At 45.2% G+C, this 16,109-nt stretch overlaps 1 protein-coding gene across 3 annotated transcripts in view; it reads left to right on the plus strand.

Moving 5' to 3' along the window:
• Positions 1-16,109, plus strand: part of PAA1 (P-type ATP-ase 1) — a 114,239-nt gene that overhangs the window by 9,385 nt on the left and 88,745 nt on the right. For all 3 annotated transcript variants that reach the window (XR_015264501.1, XM_086789406.1, XM_086789405.1), the window contains exon 2: positions 5,866-5,919. Coding sequence is in view for 2 of the 3 variants with exons in the window: in XM_086789406.1 (XP_086645532.1) it covers positions 5,866-5,919 (54 nt within the window). In the remaining variant the exon portion in view is untranslated. The remainder of the gene's footprint in view (positions 1-5,865; positions 5,920-16,109) is intronic.

Consider the following 16,109-nt stretch of genomic DNA (forward strand, 5'->3'; position numbering starts at 1 on the left):
GGTGCATGGGAGTTGTGAGTCGGAGTTCCAAGCATTAAAAATATGTGACGAGACAAGTTCATTTTGGAGCTATGGATTGGATGTGTTCCACCTCTATTGCTTGGTGTAGCAAAGATTATGGACTAGATGAGTTCCAACTTCATTGCTTGAGGTTTTTGGGACGTGATGTGTTCACAATCCATTGTTGGGGGATAATGGGCGCGGTGTGTCCAGCAGCTCATCATTTTATTCTTGGAGTTAATTGCACACTTGTGTGGAAATTCAGAGCCAAGCAAAGTTTCTTGCTGTTCAAGGTGGCATTTTTTTTCGAGGAGTGAGGTTCATAGTTGTTTTCGTACGGCATACGACACCATACCGTAAAGACGTGTACGGATTTTTTCAAATTTTTTTTTCTTTAAATTTTTTTTTTGGGAGGTAATGGTCTTTTTTTCTTTTTGCTTGTTTATTGCTGCTTGAGCTTTCTTTATACTATGATGCTTCCCTCCTTTTTAAAATACTCCATATCTCGTATTGGAAATACCTAAGTTTATAAGTATTTTTTTAAAACATCATTTTTTTAAATCGTACGATAAGTAAAAAATTTATATTATACCGTATTTTTTTGTACAGTATTCTACCTGACAACTATGGTCAGGTTGGCAGGTGCTCTTTTTGAGGTGTATCCGGTACTGCACAATACTGGAGTGTCCGTGGTTGCATCTTCATTAGCTTATCTTCTTCAAACTTTGCACACTATGAGCTCTAGAGGGGGTGCTAGAAATTGTGCATCTCAGTGTATTTGGGGAATGCCTTTTATGAGGTTTTATCCATTTATCTCCTTTTTAGTAGGTCGTTGGTTGTCGGCCTGTTCCTATGGGCGTTTGGCAAACTTCCTAGCATCACTATGAAAGGGGTCCTCCCGTATTCACTTGTTCAATCATCTAACCTATTCACAGGTACATGTTCTACACCATTTGCTCTTTGATATTGCCTTTGTAAAAGCCTCTTGCTACATAACATGATGTTCATTGTTTGATATCTCTCTCTCTCTCTCTCTCTCTCTCTCTCTCTCTCTCTCTCTCCTTTGCTCTCCCTCTCTCGTATGTTTTGCTTCCGCATTGTGCAACTTCTTGGAACTTCTATCGCATTGCTGCCATGGCTTGCTTGTTGCTTCGACTAGGAACTTCTATTGCATTGCTTACATGACTTGCTTGTGTTCTTGCTGTTGTCGCACGTGCTCCATTGCAAGGTCATACTGGGATGAGTGAATCATCAACATCGGGCTAAATTATCGGGTAAGCCGCTCCATGATAGCCTGAAATTGGGCATTTTGTTCTGCCATTGCTTGCATACGAGCAGTGAGGAAAGGTATACTCTCTACCAACAGGTTGGGCAGCATGGTCTCCATGGAGTAAGATAGCTCCTTCTGGGCTTGTGATCAGCAATCTCCTCTTGTTGACTCATAGTGGGAAGCTCTGTGGTCATTCTCAAGCACAAGTAAACCATCCACTAGATAGAATAGTGGACGGCTCCTAATCTTTTGCCTAGAATCTAACAAACCATCCAACAAGAAAATAAACTCCCATTCTTCTTTCGGCATAGATCAGAGCTATGTGCAGTTCCTCATCTTTTGCCTGGAATATAAGAAACCATCTACTAAGAAAAAAAAGGGTATCATTCTTCTTTGCATAGATCAAACAGAGCTTTGATACCAATGTTACACATGTAGGAGTCTTTCAACCTTCTTGTAAGTTTGCTAATAGAACATCCATTCACTTTCATGCAAGATAAGGAGAGAAGAGAAAGATGTATTGCATAGTGCACCAGATTGGGTCCCAATCACCCATTGAAGGCCTGTCCCAACCATGGATGGTGTATTTGGATTTATTATTGAAGGAGTACAAAGGACACGATTGAATGCTGCTCGCATTTAACCTGCGTTCTCCTCCATCATGAAGATCGCACTGAACTCGCTTGGGTGCCAAATGAATTCCTACGGTTACATGAGTTTGCCCTTGATTTTTGCCTTCTTATTGTTGCGCGAGTCTGCCAAAAAGGATTTTACTTCACACTACTTGGTTGTGGAATGATATAGGTAGGGACTTGGTGTTATGTACCTGGAGCCAATCTTTGGATTAGCAAGCCTGATCCAAGAAGTTTATGTAACACGCGGAAGCTCTCGGGGTCTTCTTTTAGCCCCAAACACTATTGGAAACATGCTGATGCAAAACGTAGACATGAAGAGACAGTAGAGAGAGAGAGAGAAATGTTGGAAATTCACTATATTCATATAGTACAAAAAGGTACTTAGTCCACAGCCCTAGGCTGCCTTGTAAAAAGGGTGAACATCACCAAAATCTGCCCTACTCTAAGGACCCTAAGGATCCAACTCATAAAGAATTGAATGACTAACACAATGAGCATCTTATGTTATTTATAGGCTCTTGAATAATGGAGGAGCTGGCCGACTGGTGCTTGGGCCCCAATAAATCCTGGTCGGGCTGCGCCTCTTCATGACCTGAAGCGCCTGCTGCAGCCGCCATGATCTGGTACAGCCGACATCTTCTGGGTGCAGCAAACTATCCCACACTGGCCACTTCAGCACCCTATGCTCCATCTTCTGGTTCTATTGCTCTTTTTCTGGTTGCCCCTTGTGGATTAGGCTTGAGAAGGTACATGAGCATGTCATGCACATGACATCCCCCTCTGCTAAACTTGATGACGGGATTCCAACTTGTTCCTTGGATGACTGTCATCATCCCAATCCTTTTCCGAAGTCCCTCTGTCATCTATCCATCCTTGGCAACCCTTTTCTCTGAAATCTTGGCCCGGTCTCCAAAACCACTCTGACTTTGAATAAGATCTATGCATCTGTTCCCTCCAGTCCCCAATCCATCCTTGCCCTGACTCTGAACACTGTCTTGGTCTTCTTTTCTGAGAAATGAGTATGGCACTCTCAGATCACCCCTTGGAGGATAATCCTCCCTTGGGACCGTTGCCCGAGAACCTATCTGGCTCACAGGACTGCCATCCCCTCTGGCTTTGATGAACACCACCAACAAACCTCCTGGGTGCTCTTCCCGATTCTGTGTTCCTTGCCTTGGGCTTCGTATCCGTGTACTTTCCTGTACCTTGGACTTGTACACCATCATATGGGACTGATTCAGTGTTTAGCTTTGCTGAGCCTGATGCTTTGATACCAATGTAACACGCGGAAGCTCTGGGGGTCTTCTTTCAGCACTACTGGAAACATGCTGATGCAAAACGCAGACATGAAGAGAGTAGAGAGAGAGAGAAATGCTGGAAATTCAGTATATTCATATAGTACAAAAAGGTACTCAGTCCACAGCCCTAGGCTGCCTTGTAAAAAGGGTGAACATCACCAAAATCTGCCCTACTCTAAGGACCCTAAGGATCCAACTCAAAGAAATGACTGACTAACACAATGAGCATCTTATGTTATTTATAGGCTCTTGAATAATGGAGGAGCTGGCCGACTGGTGCTTGGGCCCCAATAAATCCTGGTCGGGCTGCGCCTCTACATGACCTGAAGCGCCTGCTGGCTGCAGCCGCCATGATCTAGTACAGCCGATAGGCTCGTCTTCAGCCGACAGCTTCTGGGTGCAGCAAACTGTCCCACACTGGCCACTTCAGCACCCTATGCTCCATCTTCTGGTTCTATTGCCCTTTTTCTGGTTGCCCCTTTTGGATTAGTCCTGTGAAGGTACATGAGCATGTCATGCACATGACAGTTTAGGGGACCCGGGATTAGGAGAGAGCAAGCAAATATAGAGGGTTTCGGTGTAGAATTAATAAAACTAGGCTACTGGCTATCTATAGAAGGTTAGCTATTTATAGCGGCAATTATCACTATATAAGTGATGCCATTACTTGGTAGTTAGTTGTGTGGTGCACTTTTGATGGGTTTGTGTCAGGACGAGAGTTTCTACTCTTGCCGAGGGCCCCTGTGGGCAGCATTGGTGGTATGGGATGCCAACGTTGACTGGCATGTATCTGTGGAGTGGAATCTTAGCCCGTGGATCGAATTACTGATCCTATGTTTGGGTAGTGAGCTTGCTTGTAGGTTTCTCTAATCTTGTGTTGGACTGTGTTTAGGAGATCTTGGTTAGATAGGCTTGGGAGGCCTCTTACCCTTGGTATCAAAGTGACCTAAACACGGACTCTACCGGGGTTTACGTGTCTTTCATGGTTTATTTTGCGTCGAGATTCCCAGGTATTTCTCTCAGCACCGGTCTTTGTCTTGTAAGAAGTATGCTTTCTAGGGTTATTGCTAGGTGGTTGCATGTGGATTCTGAAAGGGGGAAACAGGGAGACTCGTGCATGTAGGAGATGTGCAGAAAGTGTCATGAAACCCTTATTTCTCTCTGGTTTAAACTCTCTGAAGGGCTGCGTTTCAGTAGATATGACACCCTTGACATGTTCAGAAAGCATATGGGCAAGGGCATGAGTCGTAGAGCCCTGAATATGCAGCCTCTGGCTCAGCCTGTGTGCAGAGCACATGTGGGCAGCAGATGGGTAAAACTATGCCACAAACAATCTCTTACGGCAAGATTTGGAAGGTTCTTCATTAGCGACTTGTGTATTGTACTTGGCATCTTGATGATGGAAGATCAGCCACAAGCTTATACTAGAAATACTTCTTTTGGTACTAAAATACCTTTTTTTTTTGCGCCGGGGGGTGGGGGGGGTGGGGGGCATCTTCGGCCTTTGTTGTGCTCAATTTAGTGCCATGTAGATGGTTTTGAACATATGTTTGTGTGGTTAAACCTTGTTGTGCAGTTTAAGTGATTAATTAAATTAATGGTTAAGTGCTCCGAGATCCGCGCTCTAGGAGGTGATGTTACATGCATCAACGTCAATGCTCAGATGCATATGTCATGCCAGGTCTAGTCCTTACTTAGGTTTCAATTACAAAGAAAGTAGGTTATTTAGCCTACGAGCTTCTTCTCATCTTGGTTGTGAGCCCTAATTGAGGCACAATGCCTAAATCAGGACAAATAGGGTGCCCACCAAGCTAACATAGGTGTGAATGCATTCAATGTAAATTCCAAATCAATGCAAACAGTCCTACTTTTTTGGAGGTCTGTAAATAGAGCCCTTGTCTCCCCATTCTAACAACTTCTACAAGTATTTGGAGCTCCCAACCAAGCGAGAGAAAAGCAATGAAGAACCCATGCTCTTTAAGTTTGTTAGCATATCTAGAAGGATTCTTTGTAACTTTGTAAGCTTTATTTAGTTCAGCAATACACAATAGATTAGGCTAAGAGAATCAAGTCTTCTGTTGTTACTTCCTTCAAAACCTTCATTGAACGGGGAAAGAGTAAGGTCATTGAATACTTATCATCATGAGTATGTTAAGAGTCACAAATTTGCTTCTGTTCTAATCGAGGGGAATATACCAATGGAATTTGAAGCTTTGTTAGTAGACTCACATAGTGAACATCGGCACAATTAGCCTTATCATTATGAGTATTACTGAAAGTCGTGAATTTTGGCGCTGTTCTTTTGAGGGGGAGTTGGTTTAACATATAGATGAAGGGAACAGCTTGTAAGACGTAAACTGGCTAGAGTATTGCATGCATAGTTGCTAGTGTGGCATGATGCATCATCTTTAACATTTGGATATATGTGTTGTGCTTGAGCTACTAGCTAGGGTTAGAGGTGACTGTGCAGATTCTATTGGTAATGATTGGTTTGAGTTTAAGTTGCTTTGATAAAGCTAACTTCGAATAACTCATGTTATTCTTAAAGAATCCTCTGTCGTGTCAATGCTTGTGTATCATCAACTGAAGTGTCTTTCTCATCTACCTTTGTGTGGTGATTAATCAACTTATGATCTGACTTTTAGCAGTAAATTTTTTTCAGGGTATGTCTTGTGGTGGTTGTGCCTCATCTGTAAAGAAGATTTTGGAGTCACAGGTAGTTCTCCTTTTAACTGCATCTCTCATGCTCAAATAACTTTAAGGTGATTAGAATCTACCCACGTACATATGGGTGATTGGACCATGTGTCTCTTTTTAAAAGAAAAAACCTAGAAATGTTTTGTTCTTCCCGCTTGGTCCCACACTAGTATTGCTGTGGGTTGCTTTGAAGGCCTCACTTATTCCTGTCTTCTAGGCTGAATTTGGGCTACTAGAAATTGCTCGTGGGCTGCATTTTTGGTTGTCAATGCTGGAGTATAATGGGATGAATGAGGGATTTAGGGGGCCTATTTTCGCTGTTCTCTTCTCCTGGTCAGCCAGCAGTTGTGGGCTAATAGTTCAGGTGCTAAGGAAACTGGTAAGGAAACTCACATAGAGGCTGAGCATATGCTACCATTCAATTCTGTGGTCTTCTGGGGAGATGGCAGCAACTGTAGAGGCAAACTCTGGTCTATGATGTTTGTCTCATGTGAACAAGGGCTAAATGAGAGCATTTATGTTGTGTGTTTATAATGGATGGTTCACACCATTTTAATAAATTGGTAGACAATTTATTATTAAGGTTAGACAATTAATAATATCGGAACCGTATTTTTAATGTGGTGTGGATAGCTCATCAAGTGGACACAGCGTTTTCGATATATGTAAGCCCAATTACTCCGAAGGGTGGACATTTATGGCATTTGGGCATGTTTATGGAAAGTTGGACAATTAATAATATCGGAACCATATTTTTAATGTGGTGTGGATAGCTCATCAAGTGGACACGGCGTTTTCGATATATGTAAGCCCAATTACTCCGAAGGGTGGACGTTTATGGCATTTGGGCATGTTTATGGAAGGGGACCATGCGTGGCTGCTGCCCCACACCAAGGCACCCACGTAAACTCCTTATGTGGATACATTTTACAGTTTTTCTAAGGTTGGGTGGGGGGGGACTGAATTTATTTATCAGCGCCACCTTTTGGAGTGGCGCCCATGTTAGCACATTCATTCCCAGTTTCTGCCCATTTCTGGTGTCCTTTTGGTCCCTTTTGCATGGCCCTTGATTGTGGGCTGGCCACCCCTATGTTACAAATTTTTTTGGGATTTTTCCAAGCCTGTATGGTATTTTCCCAGTCGGCCAGCACTACCCACCTATAAATAGGTGGGTTGGCCTCTCACTTTTGTATCTTGCCTAGTCTATCTTTTGCTCCCTAACTTATGAGACTACTTGTGTCTCTTGCTTGGGACTGTTTTGCTTCAGTATATTCAGCATAGATTGCTCCATATCTCTCTCTCTTGCACTCTCTATTCAGCACACTCTAGTGCCCTTTTGCTTCCGCTCTGTGCACTCTTTCATGGTATCATCGCTCCCGGTTCAGCGACTTCCCTGCTGCCCCAGATTCAGCCCTATTTTCAGCACCCTCTCCTCTGCGTTTTTCTCAGATTTGCAGCCTCTTTGTTGCTGCGTTTTTTGGACAGCACCTGTTGGTCACTTCTCCTTCAGATTGGCTTCACCGATTGCAGCCATGAGGTATTTTCTGATCAGCGTTTTCTTTCCACATGGAGTTTGGACATAGGCGGCCTGTTTTTTAGGACAGCAGTCCTTCTTGTGCTGCGTTTTCCTCTCCAGTGGTCCTTCCCCTTTGCAAAGGGGGTTTGTGGTGTTTCGGGCTTTGGTGGCACTCTTGGTACCTTGTGGAGGACATTTCTTCTTCTGAGATTGTGCGTTTTTTTTTTCTTGAGGAGAGCCCAAGCTCCTGTCCTTGTTGATGCCTTTCCCTCTTGCATCGTCTTACAACATATTCCCAGGCCCTGTGTGGCTGCCTTTTCTCTCTACATCAAATCTGCATTTTTTTGCTTTCCTCTTTTGGTGGCCTCAAGGTTGTGTGTTAGAAGTCATCTCCTGTCTATTTTTATACACCAGGGCCTTTGTTGTGGATGTGCCCGCCCTTATGAGGTGTTTTATCATTTTTCCTCACTCCCCGCATTTTTCTCCTATTTTTTTTCATTTTTCCGTGGTGTGGATGGATACCAGATGTTGGCAGGAGGCTCTGGTGGCTGGCCGACTGCCCATTCAGCAGTCGTGTGGCTGGCCGACTGCCTAATTAGTAGTCGTGGAGTTTTCTCTACTGGCCGACTGCTTCATGCAGTCGTGGAGGCATTTACTGCTGGCCGATTGCTTTATGCAGTCGTGGAGAGCCTCTAGAGCAGCCTGGACCAGGAGGAACGATTCACGAACCCTCCTCAGGGTGGAGGTTCGGAGGCCTTAACTGGCCAACAGTCGAAAGGCCGTAACACGGGCAAAGGGAAGGCTTCGTCGGAGAAGTCTTCAGAGAAGAAGTCCGTTACTGACCGCGAGAAACTAAAGGCAGAGAGGACCTGTAATGATTGTGGCGAGAAAGGCCACTATTGGAGGCAGTGTCCCAAGCGGAAGACCGAGAAGGGTGAAGATTCCTCAGCAGCAATCATGAAGAATCCGGCTTTTGTGCACCTGGAGGTGGTGGACACTGATGTTTCATTTTCTTCAGGTAGGGAGGAGATTGGAGGATTCTCCGCCACGGATACTCGGGAGTGGATTCTAGATAGTGGTGCTTCCAGGCACATGACTCCTTCCCGTTCCGGTTTACAGGATCTCCGCAAGCTTTCTGGTCACATTCTTACTGGGGATACATCCACTATCCCAGTTCACAGTGAGGACAGGATGGAGATAGTTCCCGATGGTAGAGGGGGGAAGCGTTCCTCCCAGGTGTTGTATGTTCGATCTATGGCTCTCCTCCTGAATTGTAAGGATTCGGTTCTTCGACACTTCATCTATGCTCTTGATGATGCTTCTACTTTCTATGTGTGGTAGTTGCTTTGTGACCTGTATGGTGATGCCAGTGATCGACAGATGGTTTCTACTTCTGGGTGCTATGGAGCCAGTGATCTTATGGATACTTCTTTTGGAGATGTTCCTGCAACGAAGGATAGTGGGCTAGTTTTGAGAGAGAGAGAGAGAGAGAGAGTCTAGATAGTAGGGCGGCGGCCCGCGGGTCTTGTGTGAGAGGCTTGGAACTTGGAAGTTGGAAGCTAGAACTAAGAAGAATCTTGAAAGCTTGAAAGTTGTGTGTGCTTGTAGCCTTGTAGAGGCTTGTTCTTATATAGATAGGCAAGAGAGAGAGGCAAGCCTCAAGGGCAAGAGAGAGAGAGAGGGCCAAGCCTCAAAAGCTCAAGGGCCAAGGGCCAAGGCCAAGTGGCAAGGCCCAAGCCATAAACGGCCAAGTAGCGACTGCAACGGCTGGAAACGGCAACTGCAACGACTATAAACGGCGAGCACAACGGCAGAAAAATGCGCAAACGGCTCCCTGCCGTCCCCTCACAGAACCATCCCCCACCGGCGTCCCCGTCCCCGTCCCCTGTGAGTGACGCTTCTTAGGGGACGTCCGTCCGTCCTGTGCCGTTCCCGTCGCCGGTCGGTCCTGTTTCGACGTCCCTCCGTTCCAAGCACTCGTCCCTTCCGTCCCGTGTGACTATGTTGGGTACATTTGTACTAGCTTGTATCTGTTTGGTCGTGTCGTGTACTTGTTGTTCATTAATACTGATGTCGTCCTTTGTAATTCTAGATGTCATTAGCCGTACCTGATACTCAATATGTGCTCGAGTGGAAGAACTATTTTATGGGGGAGATTGATATCCACAAATGGGAGAGGATCCTTGTGTTGGCAACAAGGAAGTTGTAAGCCCAGCGGGGCGTGCCGTGATAGATTCAACCATGTATTCAAGAGATAAAGATAGAGAGGGGAAGAAGAGAGAGAAGGGTTTAGGGAGCTTTCCACAGTACACACACTGAGCGGGGAACAGGTTCCGTCCCCTTTTAGGACTTTATTTAGGAACAATCCACGGTCTCACAAGCCAGGATCAATACAACAATGAATACAAAGCAAACAAATATGTTGATGTAGAAATCTAAGTCGATGTCCATGTCGAGGCATGAGATCTCTGATGCCAAGCACACCACGGAGATGACCCACAAGAATAATTCTAGCACGCTTGGACCCTATACCAAGTTTCCCTCTTACTTGGTAGCCCGCGACCAGTGCCTCAAGTTCGTAACTCATAGTCCTTGACACTTTCTCTCTATTTGTCCAAGGCTACTACAAGTGCCCATAACTTTGACTAAATTGCTCACACATACATCTACCACATGGCCTACATCATCGATGGCTCAGAGGTAGTTTTACTCTATTGGGACAGGTTGCATTGGGTTGTGGGGTTTCTTTCTCTCTCAGAGAAGATGTTCTGACTCCTCTACCTTAGGAGTCTCCATGAAGTTTGCCGATGCCGGTCCTTCTTCATTTGGTTTGCTGTAGCAGTCTCTAGCCATGTGTCCTGGCTTCCCACAGTTGTGGGAAGTGAAGGTCCTTCCTCCTCCCCTGCCTCTTCCTCGTCTTTGTTCTCGTGCGAGGCCTCCTCGGGTGTAGAGTGCTTTCTCCTCCCCAGTTGTTGGGTCCAATCCTTTCTTCTCTTTGACCTTGTTCTCCACACTCTTTAGAAGCACTGCTAGTGTCTCGTCATCTTCTACTTTCTTCCCAATGGCTGCAAGTTGTTGTTTGATGCTTTTGTATTTGTTCAAGTGTGTGGTTAGAGGTTCACTTTCCTTCATGTCAAGTTTGTAGAATTGCATTAGCAGATTTATCTTTGAATTTTTTGCTTGACTGCCAAATAATTTGTTAAGTTCATTCCATGCATCTTTAGCTTGTTGTAAAATGTGGTGAATGAATTTATCATTTAAGCTAACTGCAATGAGTCCTAATGCTTTCTCATTTCTATTTTTCCACTCATCTTTTCCAAGCTCCTCTGGACATTCATCTCTTCCCTCAACTAGCTCCCATAGATTCTTCCTCATGAGCAAATACATGGTTTTTGTTTGCCATGTATGGAATTGCTCCGCGTTGAATTTAGCTACTTCTTGTATAATGCTCATGATGATGTGAAGGGAGTCTTACCTCTTGATCCAATTCAAGATTCAAGGGCAATGTCCATAGTTGTTACAAGGCGCGCGGTTAGAGGCCTTCGAGACGTACAACTGCCTGATCGAGGCGACCACAAAAAAAAATAAAAAAATAATAAAAAATTATTATTATTTTTTGTGTTGGTTGGAGTCTTTAGATGGGGGCTTTAAGGGCCCAAGGCAGCCCTTCTCACACACTCTCTCTCTCCCTCATTCTCTCCCTCCCTTCCTTAAGCCTTTCTCAAGACCCAAAGTTCAAAGTTCAAAGTTCAAACACACTAGGATGATGATGTTTTTTATACCCACTTTTGGAGCTCTCTCTATACCTTTACCGGTTCATTTCATTTTACTTTGTACCCTTGAATCTTGATGATGTATCGAGATGATGATGATGGACTATTTTGGTCTCATAGGTCATTTTGGCCTTTTGTAGACGTTTAATACAGCTTTCTTTCTTTCACACACATACACACACACTCTCTCTCTCTCTCTCTCTCTCTCTCTCTCATACACACCCTCTCTCTCTGTCAGACATGCTTCCCACATGGGGGTCATACACGGACCGGAGGCACGGTGGTAGACTACATTATGGGGTCTTTGGAGGCATCACAACTTGTCACCTCATTCTCCATTCCACCTCGTCCTATTGGGGCAGATCATACATACTTGGCATTTTCACTAGCCGGATCACCAATATCACCAGCCCCCCACATACCGACGCCACACACTACCATCTACTTCACACATGACATTGCAGACATATACACTGGCAGAGTAGAGGATGGGCTCCTACTCATGGATCCCCTGGCACCTATGCATACCATTACAGCCCAGCTGGCATCACTCCTACACACGGCTGCATTACAGAGCTTCCCACATCGTGTCCACTTAGGAGAGCCTGCGAGATCTGGGACTATGCCCCAGAACAGATGGTATGATGACGAGTGCAGAGCCCTATACTCACGGCTCCGCATACAGAGAGCTTGGGAGCCATCATAGAGCAGGAGTCGAGGAGAGAGATGAGGAGACTTACTCGCCGCAAAAGGCGGGCCTTCGCAGAGATACAGGAGCTAGAGATCTTTCATTTCTTCATGAGTAGAGATAGCCCTGTCTCATGGCGGCACTTCAGAGAGCCCGGACACCGACACCTATTGCAGACCCACAGACATGGCACACATATGCAGAGGGCCTATACCATGCCCCACAACAGCCACCTATACCTCAGCTAGAGGAGCCTCGACCTACCACAGCTAGCTTCTTCACCCACTCGATGGTACAGGAAGCTATCCGCCGCCTACAGCATGGACGGGCCGCCGACCATATGGGCCTGCAGGGTGAGCATCTCATATATGCAGTAGATTCTTTGGCTCCTTTTCTTGCATACCTGTTTAACAGGGCACTAGCAGAGGGTTTACCTGCGGAGTGGACGATGCACACCATTGTGCCGATTCACAAAACAGGGGATATGCTCGATCCGAGCAGGATGGTTATGGTTGGCCACCTGCTGGCCAAACTCTATGGTGCAGTGTTGGAGCAAGAGCTTAGCTTATATCTTAAGCAAGCAAGTTTACGCTCATCAGGGCAGGCAGGCTTCAGGAGAGCTTTCTCTACCATTGACCATGTATTCACTTTGAGATGTATGATTGATCAGGTCAGAGTGAGGAAGAGAAAGCTCTATTGTTGCTTTGTGGATTTCCGCAAGGCATTTGACACAGTACCACGAGAGAGCCTCTTTCAGCGCCTGCAGTCTCTTGGCATACCAGCAGATATGACATGGGGCATCTATGCATTATATGAGCAGGTTTTTGGGCGAGTCAGATGTCCAGGAGGTATGTCCGAGACTATTGCTAGCACCATTAGTGTGAAGCAAGGATGCCCACTTTCCCCCACGCTATTTGGGTTATACATTGATGAGGTGGCTGACTTCATTACACGGGGAGGCGGAGATGGAGTTGATTTAGCAGGTACCTCAGTACATATTATGCTTTATGCTGATGATATTGTATTAGTGTCTGAGTCTCTAGGTGGTCTACAGCAGCATCTACATGCACTCGATGATTTCTGCACACAGAGGGGTCTGACTGTGAACCTTGGGAAAACCAAGGTTATGGTCTTTCATACATCGAGACAGGGCAGGAGTCAGCTGACATTCACTCTCGCAGGACGCCAGGTGGAGGTGGTGACATCATATGTGTACCTAGGGGTTAGCTTCACCATGGGTTCAGCAGCCAGAGCTAGATTGACACGGGGATATGCAGCATTGGCTATGCTAGAGAGACAGTGCCACCAGGCGTATTTTCAGGAGCCCCGGACGAAGGGGTGGCTATTTGACACATTAGTCACACCGGCATTGATGTATGGAGCAGCGGTATGGGCGCCAGGCCTTGCTACCCATTGGTGGACACAGATAGAGAGACCACAGGCCCTCATGATGGCACGCATGATACGCAGCAAACCGTCAGTACCCCATGACATTATCCGAGCAGAGTTTGTTGCGCCTCCTATGATGGTAGAGGCCATATTGCAGACTATATGCCTTCTAGAGAGATTCATAGAGATGCCACAGGACAGATTGTCATACGAAGCTTTTGAGGTATCTAGACAGCTGGCTGAGGCAGGAGACAGAGGATCATGATATGCAAAGGTCACACATTGGTTCTGACAGCATGACCTAGACATGGATCATCTACCACCATTCCAGTATGACAGGGATGCACCACATATCCGTCTCTCTCATAGTGAGAGGAACAGAGTATTGAGACAGGATCTATGGCAGCTTTATACATGAGAGACATGGATATCGCCTACACAGCCTCTTCCACCGAAGATGCTATACTACAGAGATCACTTCACGAGTATCACTGATGATGGATTTATAGAGAGGCCTAGATACATGGAGGGCTTTTTACCACACGGCTCCTGAGTGGCTATTGGTCAGCTTAGAGTTTCATCACACCGATTGGAGATTGAGACAGGCTGAGCAGCACGGATCCCCCGAGAGGAGAGGGTATGCAGATTGTGCAGAGAGGAGGTGGAGACTGAGGAGCATTATGTATGCAGATGCAGAACATATACAGCCATTAGAGAGAGATATCCCATTTTATTCAGAGAGCCACATTCCCTACGCCATATCTTTGAGGCAGCAGACCAGCGCATACGGGGGAGATTCATTCTAGACATACAGCGCCACAGAGAGACATCACTACAGGCTCAGACAGCTCTAGAGGGGGGACGACAGACACAGATTACTACATTTTTTCAGAGATCCATCCCACTCCCAGCCCCTACACAGCAGGGAATTACTCTCCAAAGAGCAGAGACACTCAGAGCCCGCAAGAGACAGAGGACACCTGGCTTTTGGACACCATGCCTTTACCAGAGAGAGATGACAGAGATCAGAGCTCAGTTTCACAGAGAGGGTGCGGAGCGACTGGCTCGCTTCAGAGCACACCCAGGCATGTTCTTCAGGGAGCTGTGGACACCCCCTTCATTGATGTATACCATTTTATACCCCCAGTATGGTACAGGATGGAGCTAGCTAGGTTGCATATCATGATTGTATACTCCATGCATATAGCTTTGCATTCTCCTAGTAGTAGAGCTCCATCCCCTCCACCACTCATTATTGCACACCCAGATTCAGCTTTTTAGTTCAGTACTTTTTCATTTTGTTGGGATGACAGAGGATACTCCGTACCGGTACACCGATTTGTCTCATAGGCCGAGTTCGGTCTTTTGGAAGACGTTAATAAAATCTTTCTTTCTTTCTTTCTGTCTTTCTTTCTCCCTCCCTCAAGGCTCATACATACACACTCTAGTCTCTCTCTCTCTCTCTCTCTCTCTCTCTCTCTCTCTCTCTCTCAACTTTCACTATATATATTATATCTATCTATCACTATATATATATATATAAAACAGACGCCTCTAACACACCTCTAACGTCTCTAAAAAATACGAGTCTTTCAAGGCGCGTACCATACCCGCCTCGTACCAAACGCCTCTGACGCCTCTAACAACCTTGGCAGTGTCTACCCTTTTACAACTCCAATTTGGTGTTTAATGATGATTACAACAAGTTTACAAGCATGAATGTACCAAAAAATTGCATAAAGCCAAGGATAGTTGGTTTTGTACTGGATGGTTGGGACATTAAACCAACTTCAAATTGCAATATGAAGTGATAAAGGTCTATATCAGATACCCAATGGTAAGTTTGAACCATCAATTGCACCAAACTTCAGTGATTAGTGCTAATTAATCACTAATTAGTGAGCTTAATCCGTTGTTTTGTGTGCAAAGAATAGACTGTACGAGGAGGCCAGATCTGATGCCTTAGAGTTCATATGAGCTCAAATTCTTTCAAGGGCATCAATAGCTGTTAGTTTAGTAGAGGATCAAGCCCAAAAATATAAGATTTGATCAAATAATGAATGCTTAATCTTTGTTTTACCAAAGTCACTAGCAGATTTGATCCAGAGCTTGATGTAGCTTCTACTTGACGGTTTAAAAATTCTGAGGCCACCAGCGTGTTCAGCACACCCAAAAACCCCTTGGGCTAGCTCCAATGGTTCCCATTCAAAGGCGTGATGGCGATTTTGCAATTTTTCTCAAGAAAAAAAGTGCCAGTAAATCGACGCTTTTCAGTTGCATTCGTCGGCGGTTTGAGGTATTGAGGTGCCATGCCTAGGTACTAAGATGTTGGCAAGAGAGTGTGTGAATTTTGTAGGCAATGGAGCTGTGTGGAGGGAGAGATCTAAGCTTCACCGAGTGTGGGTACTGCAAAAAGTGAAAAATGGCTTATAAGGCTATGAGCATCTAATTAGTAATTAAGAAGGTGATTAGGCTTAAAAGAACAGTTGAATGCTAAGCTAGGCTGTGATACCAAGTTGAATTTGTAGCAATGTGATGGGCTATGGTGGATCAAATGCAAGAATCAACATGATTAGCAAGCAATTAGAAAGTGATTAAAGCAAGATTAGTGCACAATTAATCTAATAGCATAATGTAGGCATGGATACTAAAAAACTAGCAAATTCTCATTAGGCCAATGCCTCAATTTATAGCTTTTACATCCACAAGGTGCCAAGCATCCACTTCCCACTGATTTCTCCTTGATTTGTGCCACCTCCCCTACATCTGGGGGCACCTTTTCCTGGAATCTTTCCACACCCTATATTCACTCATGCTATCCTTGATTCTCTCATCCAGTAGAT

Source organism: Cibotium barometz, chromosome 53 (assembly GCF_041138505.1).
Source record: "Cibotium barometz isolate CiBa-2024 chromosome 53, ASM4113850v1, whole genome shotgun sequence".
In the NCBI taxonomy this organism is placed as follows: domain Eukaryota; kingdom Viridiplantae; phylum Streptophyta; class Polypodiopsida; order Cyatheales; family Cibotiaceae; genus Cibotium; species Cibotium barometz.